General features: G+C 42.6%; 1 protein-coding gene across 1 annotated transcript in view; it reads left to right on the plus strand.

Moving 5' to 3' along the window:
- The window catches only part of plvapb (plasmalemma vesicle associated protein b), a 9,199-nt gene extending 1,482 nt beyond the window's left edge, over positions 1 to 7,717 (plus strand). Inside the window, exons 2-7 of the mRNA XM_063200020.1 lie at positions 1,401 to 1,491; positions 2,450 to 2,658; positions 3,261 to 3,525; positions 4,992 to 5,146; positions 6,373 to 6,461; positions 6,719 to 7,717. Coding sequence (XP_063056090.1) covers positions 1,401 to 1,491; positions 2,450 to 2,658; positions 3,261 to 3,525; positions 4,992 to 5,146; positions 6,373 to 6,461; positions 6,719 to 6,722 — 813 coding nt within the window. The 3' untranslated portion in view covers positions 6,723 to 7,717. The remainder of the gene's footprint in view (positions 1 to 1,400; positions 1,492 to 2,449; positions 2,659 to 3,260; positions 3,526 to 4,991; positions 5,147 to 6,372; positions 6,462 to 6,718) is intronic.
- Positions 7,718 to 8,303: the final 586 nt, after the last annotated feature.

Here is an 8,303-nt window from a genome sequence, read left to right on the forward strand (position 1 = left end):
CTCACCAGCTTGAGTATAAATATAGCACGAGTTTACCAGCTGACTCAGAATTCCAAGTTCATTGAACTCCTTATTGTTGAGAGATTTTAATTGCAGATTTGTGTTCAAACAACACACAACTCCATACAACTTACAATAAAGATTTAATTTTCCAGCTGCCTCAGAATTCCGAAGTTAATTGAACTCCTTATTGTTGTGTTGTGTGGAGCTTTGAATTGTAGCTTTATGTTAAAACAACACATACACCTCCACACAACTTACAATAACGATTTAATTTAACGTAGAAGTCTGAGGTAGCGGGTAAACTCTGATATCAAGTTCAAAACCATGCTGTTGCCATTGCAGTGTATAGCAGAATAAACAAACGATATAAGTTATCATGACTTATCACTAATATAATTTTTTTTTACAGTGTAGTTGCGATGATAAGACTACACTGTGAAACATTTCAAGCCAGTTAAACATAAAACGTTTAGTAAGTTAACTCAAATTGAGGCTTATCTCAACTCAAGGCTTTTTCAAGTTGAGTTAACTAATTACTCAACTAACTAACTACTTAACTAATTTCTTTTGTGTTTAACTGGCTGCAATGCTTTACAGTGTAGGTTGATTGGCTAAAGCCTTTATTGTCCCAAAGGGAAGTATAAAGTAGTAGTACTGTCAATACAAATGACAACACTAACAGTATGATATTAAATAGTTACAACAACATAACATCACACTACTGTAATTGCATCCTTAACAGTACTCTTTATACAAAACTGCTCACATTTCACATACAATGACACATAGGCACCATATACCGTACGTACATAGGCTACACTGCCATGCTTGATTGGTTGCTTTGAAGCTGAGAGTGGCGACACACACATTTGACACTTTGCAGGTACAGGGTAAAAAGCGTCACATATAGTAAAGTAAGATATTGGCTGACCTGACAGAGACCCAAGTGGTCGAAATGTTGTCTGTAAAATAAACTAACTGGGAGCAGGCAACGGCAGCGGCATTGTGGGGGTCATTTACTACTTCATTATTAGTGCTGATTGGTTGTCAGTGAACTTTTCCTTTTATTCGCTTTCATTCTCATGGGTTCCTTGTCAATGGATTCTCTCAGATTGACTGGTCCTGTCAATCATGTTTCTTTTATTCAGTGGTACACGTACTTCATGTATTCATCCTCTCAGATTGCGTGTTACTTTTATTCAGCGGCATATTTCACCTGGCTGGTTAAGGCGTGTGTGTGTGTGTATGTGTGTGTGTGTGCATGTGTGCATGTGTGCATGTGTGCGTGTGTGCATGTGCGTGCACTAGCATGCATGTGTGCGTGCATTCGTTTTTGTGTAGTGTCCACATGATTTTGTGGATGTTCAGACTTATTGTGTGCTGTTGATCCATAACAGGGACGGTGTATCATTGAGAAAAGGACAGTTCAGATGACCCGGACCCCCACGATTCAGTGCCCCCCACCCCCTAAGGACCCCAATGGGGAAGGTGAGTGTGCTCTGTGAAATTTGGGCTCTTGGATATTCTCAACACCTCAACATTTCAGGGATTTCAGTATACCCATTTAAAATTGATTGATCCATTATTTAGAATAGCACAAATATATACACTATGCCCACCTCAAAATGCTCACATATACAGTATACCCGCCACAAAAAAGTAGACTATACCACTGAATGAGACTGAGAAAAGGCCCTTCAAACTTCAATGTATTGGTGTTAGGTTGGATATTGCAGTTAGCCTGCTGAAAATTTGACGTAGCCTCTAAAACGGGACATACCTGGACCATATGGCTTTATCACACGCTAAAGGAAGTGTTATGAAGAGCATTTTCAGTCTAAACTTTGACAGACTGCATTTGGCCTTTGTAGGGCAGTATTGATTGTCTTTCAGATCGAAACAATTGTGTAGAACTAAAGGCAGTATGGGAGTTCCCAGGCTAGATTTAGACTGTATTATATCTGAATTGTGAATATGTATCTAAGTAAACTCCACTCATCTCTTTGTCTCCATTGTAGTGGTCTCTTAGTGCAGATAGCCCCACCACTGAGCCAATTCACTGAAAAAAGAAAAGAAAAAAAGAGTAGCAACCAGCTGATAGCTAGGCTAAACTAGGCTTCACTGGGTCGCTCGTTTTTTTTTTTTCAAAAGGAGTGAGTAAAACCATTTTTTATTGGAGGTTGATCTTTAAGTGGTTTTAAGACAAGAAATTGCAGTCCTAATCGTAGCCTTTTACTGCAGATGGGGTTGCCGGAGGGCATATTCACTATTTATTTTTAAAATACTCAACTAGGCTACATAATGACATTGCTATGACATTACAGATTAAGACATAGCCATTACAATTTTCGTGACAGTAAACATACTGTAGGCTCTGTGCAAAGGGGTTAATCTTACCTGCTACTCACCTCTGTCTTTTGCGATCTCTGTGAATTCCTTCTTCCAGTGACCTTCTACAAGAGCATGATGGACCTGTACAAGAGGAACTACACGCTGATTGTGAACGACCTTCAGAAGGAGCTGGAGGTCGCGGTGCGCGCGCGGGACGAGCACCAAGCCGCCGCGGCCGCCGCCAAGACGCAGAAGGAGGAACTGGCGGAGAAGCTGAAGCGCTACACGCAGACGTGCAAGGAGGACTTCTCCAAGCCCCTGGAGGCAAGTAGATACCTAGATAGATACAGTAGATAGATAGATAGATAGATAGATAGATAGATAGATAGATAGATAGATAGATAGATAGATAGATAGACAGGCAGGCAGGCAGGCAGGCAGGCAGGCAGGCAGGCAGGCAGATAGACAGACAGACAGACAGACAGACAGACAGACAGACAGAGAGAGACAGACAGAGACAGACAGAGACAGACAGTCAACAGACAGACAGACAGACAGACAGACAGTCAACAGACAGACAGACAGACAGACAGACAGACAGACAGACAGACAGACAGACAGACAGACAGACAGATAGATAGAGACTGCAACCCTATAATCAGTCCAAACTCCCTAACCATTACACCACGGCTGCCTTGATTAACATTGCAGTCAATCACTACGTTTACATGATGTTTTTAATTCAGAATTAATAATTCAGCATTAAATACTTCCGTCGAGTTTACTTTGATCTTTCCTTTAATTCCGAATTAAGAGGTGTTTACATGACGTTTTCAAAGCGGAATTAAGCTTTATTCAGAATTAAAGTCAATTAATTACGAATTAAGTGTCTCATGTAAACGTAGCATATGTCTATCTGTGTGCAGGGCATCCGTGAGGTCACGGGCGCTTTCCTGGCCAAGATCGACTCCGTCTTCCCCCACTCCATGACCTTCCACATCACCTGCGACAAGCAGCGCGCCCTGCTGGACGGCATCCGCAACAACTGCACCAGCCTGTCGCGCGAGATGGAGCACAAGTACCAGGATTACTTGAACGGCGTGGGCAACACGGTGGCGAAGCTGCAGGGCGTCCGCAGCGACCTGGAGGTGCAGAACACGCGCCTCACCAGCCAGCTCAACACCTGCACAGGTGAGGCCTTTCCTGATTATCATCGACTTTCAAATCTCGTCTCGTTAGCAACTTTGGCTTTGAGAAACGAAGGGCCAGCATTTTGGAAAGCATAATGTTATGTCATGTAATATAATGTGCAATGGCTCACCAGCCAGCTAAATACCTGCACAGGTGAGGTCATCGACTTTCAAATCACGTTTCGTTAGCAACTTTGGCTTTGAGAAACGAAGGGCAAGGATTTTGGAAAACGTAATGTAATGTCATGTAATATAATGTGCAATGGCTCACCAGCCAGCTAAATACCTGCACAGGTGAGGTCATCTACTTTCAAATCACGTTTCGTTAGCAACTTTGGCTTTGAGAAACGAAGGGCAAGGATTTTGGAAAACGTAATGTAATGTCATGTAATATAATGAACTGTAATTGCATTGCTAACCTCCAATCCCCCAGACCTACTGCTTGTCTGATTATCATCGACTTTCAAATCGCGTTTCGTTAGCAACTTTGGCTTTGAGAAACGAAGCCCTGAGGAGGCAGGGCCAGGATTTTGGAAAACGTAATGTAATGTGCTGTAATGTAATGTAGTATAGTGTAATGTAATGTAATGTAAGCCTGTGGCCTAGTGGTTAGAGAGTTGGTCTTTCAATCTAGGGGTTGCAGGTTCAAATCTCCCCTGACCTCTCCGTACATCTCCATCCATGGCTGAAGTGCCCTTGAGCAAGGCACCTAATCCCACATTGCTCTAGGGACTGTAACCAATACTAAGAAAAATAATAACTGTAAGTCGCTTTGAATAAAATGAAAGTGTCAGCTAAGTGCAATGTAATATAATATAATGTAATGTAATGTAATAGCATTGCTAACCTCCCCCCCCCCCCCCCCCCCCTCTCCCACCCCCTGGGGTCACCTGTATACAGGCGAGGCGTCTGATCTGAGGAGGCAGATGTAATGTTCTATAGTGTAATGTAAAGTAATATAGTGTAATGTAATTGCATTGCGAGGCGTCTGATCTGAGGAGGCAGGGCCAGGAATTTAAAGTAATAGCATGTAATAACATGTAATGTAGTGTAATGTAATATAGTGTAATTGCAATGCTGACCTCCCACCCCCTGGGGTCACCTGTATACAGGCGAGGCGTCTGATCTGAGGAGGCAGATGTAATGTTATATAGTGTAATGTAATGCTAACCTCCCTGTCCAGGCGAGGCGTCTGACCTGAGGAGGCAGATGTAATGTTATGTAGTGTAATGTAATGCTAACCTCCCTGTCCAGGCGAGGCGTCTGACCTGAGGAGGCAGATGTAATGTTATATAGTGTAATGTAATGCTAACCTCCCTGTCCAGGCGAGGCGTCTGACCTGAGGAGGCAGATGTAATGTTATGTAGTGTAATGTAATGCTAACCTCCCTGTCCAGGCGAGGCGTCTGACCTGAGGAGGCAGATGTAATGTTATGTAGTGTAATGTAATGCTAACCTCCCTGTCCAGGCGAGGCGTCTGACCTGAGGAGGCAGATGCAGGAGCAGAGGGTGGCGTCGGAGCAGAAGCGCGAGAAGGACACCAACGAGAAGGCCAAGCAGATACAGGACCTCACGCTGCAGCTCGAAATGCAGAAGCTACACGTCAGCATGTGCGAAGCCAAGGTGAGAACCGCTGGAGGGATGGAGGGATGGAGAGGAGTGGGTGAGAACGACTGGATGGAGGGATGGAGAGGAGTCAGGGCGAGAGGAGAGAGGGAGAGGAATGGGGGAATGGAGTGGAGTGGGGGAGAGGAGAGAGGGAGGAATGGAGGAGAGAGGGAGAGAAGGAATATAGAGGGGGGGAGAGGAGAGAGGGAGGAATGAAGAGGGGTGGGAAGAGGGATTGTAGGAGAGAGAGAGATATATAGGGGGAATAGGGCTGGATGCAATTCTGGGGTGAAGAGGGAGGGAGAGAGGGAAGAGGGGGGAGGGAGATAGGGAGAGAGGGAGAGAATTGTGTGTGTGTGGGGCTCAGGCTGGACATGTACAATTCTGAGGTGTGAACGGAGGAATGCAGAGGGAGGGTGGGATGTGGAGAGAGGGAGAGAGTAAAAGAGAGAGGGACAGAGGGGACAGGATGGAGAAGAGAGGGAGAGGTGGAGAGAGATAGGAAGGAGGGTGGTCAGGGAGACAGGAATAGGCTGGACCTGTGAAATGCTGATGTCAGGGCAGACAAAGGGATGGAGAGAGATGGGTGGAGGGGTGGAGGAGGGGGAGTGAGGGATGAAGGGAGGGGGAGAGAAAAAGAGTGAGGAATACCTAAGGTGAGGATGGAGGGATGTATGTATGTTGTATGAATAGAGGTAGAGAGAGAGGGGGACTGGTGGAAAGGATGTCTGGACATGTGTAAGCTCAGGGGCAGGACAATGGAGAGAGAGAGAGAGAGAGAGAAAGGGAGAGAGTAAGGGAGGGGGAGAAAGGGAGAGCGGGAGAACGGCTAGACCGGCGCAGATTCAAGGACAGGCAGATGGAGAGAAGGAGGCTGAGTGTTCAAGTTGCCCTGCTGTCTTAATTTTGTAAGTTAACTTAACTTCAGAAAGCGTCATGTTGAGTTAAACCTCGGGTTGAGTGAACTTACAAACTTAAGGCAGCAGAGCAAATTACTTTTTATGGTTAACTGGTTGCAGAGTTTTACAGTGTAGGCAGTTATGAGGTGAAAACAATCGAAAGCAGGAAAACAAATTGTGCCAGTGTGTTGTGTATGTCTACTAACGTTTTTTGTTGAAAAAAGTGTCTTGTCTTGTCAGTTAGAAAGCGGGAAAAGAAATTGTGTCAGTGTGGTGTGTACTTTACTGTATGTCTGCTTACGTTTTTTGCTGAAAAAGTGTCTTGTCTATTCTGTTTTGCAGCAGCGTACGCCAGCGCTCCCAAAGCCGATGCCCCCCAAGCCACCCAGCCTCCCAATAGCCATGCCTGTGGGTGTACCAGGACAGACAGGGTGAGGATCTGCCTCTTAATGCCTAAATAAAATATTGTGATTAATAATAGCACAGTCATAATATAAACCCAACAATACTACTACTACTGCCACTATGACTACTACCACTAATAATAAAAAATAACAATAAGAATATAATTTACAAATATAGTGATAATAACAGGCACAGGTGTAAAGTTAGTTAAGGACAGTAGCAAAATTAGTTTATGTGAATTTGTGTGATTTCTGTTGTCATCGCCATGTTTTCTGTTCCACAGGTAAGAAAAAGGATCTGCTTGGTCTGTGTAACCCGATGGCAGTGGGCTGTGTCAACTTAACCACAGCTAAAGATTAGCTGGCAAGAAAAAACAAACTTTCAAGACACTGATCACTCGATAAACCCTCTACATCAGTAGGCTATGTGCAACATAGAAAAAAACTCTTACGACACTGACCACAGGATGAACACTCTGTAATATATGAATAGGCTATGTGCAACAAACACAGTAAATTGTACGGCATTATCTCAACACTTTGAGAGATGGACGATCACTATTGTATATTACACTACTGTAGGCCTATATTATTACTGTGTTACACACTATGACTGTTAAATTCAACTCTCCAAGTGTTGAGGTAACACTGCCAAAATTCACTGTGCATGTACTTGCACAGGGGTGGAGAAACTGGATTGAGATTAAGCCGAATGCCTGCCTTGTGCAACCCATGCCCTATACATACTGGAGGACTTTTACATTGTAAAGCTGAGGTGCCCACTCCTGCGAAGGTGTAATGTGAAATGCATTTAACCCTGTAATGTACTGTATGTGATGTTGGCTATGATTATGTCCTCTTTTGAAAGTTTCTTTGGTTATAAAGCGTCTGCCAAATGCAATGTAATGTAATGTAATGTGTAATACACTTACTTCTCTGAAGTTTTTCTTCATGTGGCACTTCATTTTAAAATAATTTATTTGCTTTTTGTAGCAAGGTAGAAAGCTAACGCCTTATGTTGTAAAGTGGAATGCTGAAAAAAGATGTATTAAAATTTCATTCCATAATGCTCACATGTGATGCCATTAATGCAGATTGTAAAATAACATAAAAAAAGTAAAAAAAAATAAAAAAAAATGCATTTTCTTACACAAACTTTGTACAGTGACTAATTGGTTAGTCAGTTAATGCTGACTTACATATACTAGGATTTTACATGTTCATATATCCAAAACAAAATCTATCTATTGAAGGTGTACATATTTTTTATTGTTTCTTTGTTTAGTTGTTTATTGTTATTGTTTCTTTGTTTATTGTTATTTTTTCTTTGTTTTCATTTGCTGTTGAATTGTTACGCATTTGCTATTGTATTGAATGCAGCTGGAATAAATAAAAACACCAACTTGATTCATTTATACACTACGCTTTGTGTTATTAAAACAATAGGGGTCTTACACAGGCACATCCGAAGTGCTTGATGTTTGTTTTGAATCATGTTCAAAAAGCTTCCTGTTATTGGATAAATCCTCAGTGATCTCTGATTAACTTCAGATAACCCCAGACCCTCATGGAAAAACACTGGAGGCAGCATTTTGTTATCTGAAATAAATATCCCAAAACATCTTGCCATAAATTATCACAGATAATATCGCACTGCACTGGTAACATGCACTATACCTCGGTAAATACGACACATTCTGTGTGCATTTGTTCTGACTATTCTTACAGATAATAAAGTTGAATCTGATGAAATTTAATCTTATGAAGTATAAGTATAGCCTTTGATGTGTAAGCTTATGTAGGCTATGTTTCATTCATAGCACACCTCCTTGATGTGTAAGCTAATTCATAAGCACACCTCATTGATGT

Source organism: Engraulis encrasicolus, chromosome 6 (assembly GCF_034702125.1).
Source record: "Engraulis encrasicolus isolate BLACKSEA-1 chromosome 6, IST_EnEncr_1.0, whole genome shotgun sequence".
Classification (NCBI taxonomy): Eukaryota; Metazoa; Chordata; class Actinopteri; order Clupeiformes; family Engraulidae; genus Engraulis; species Engraulis encrasicolus.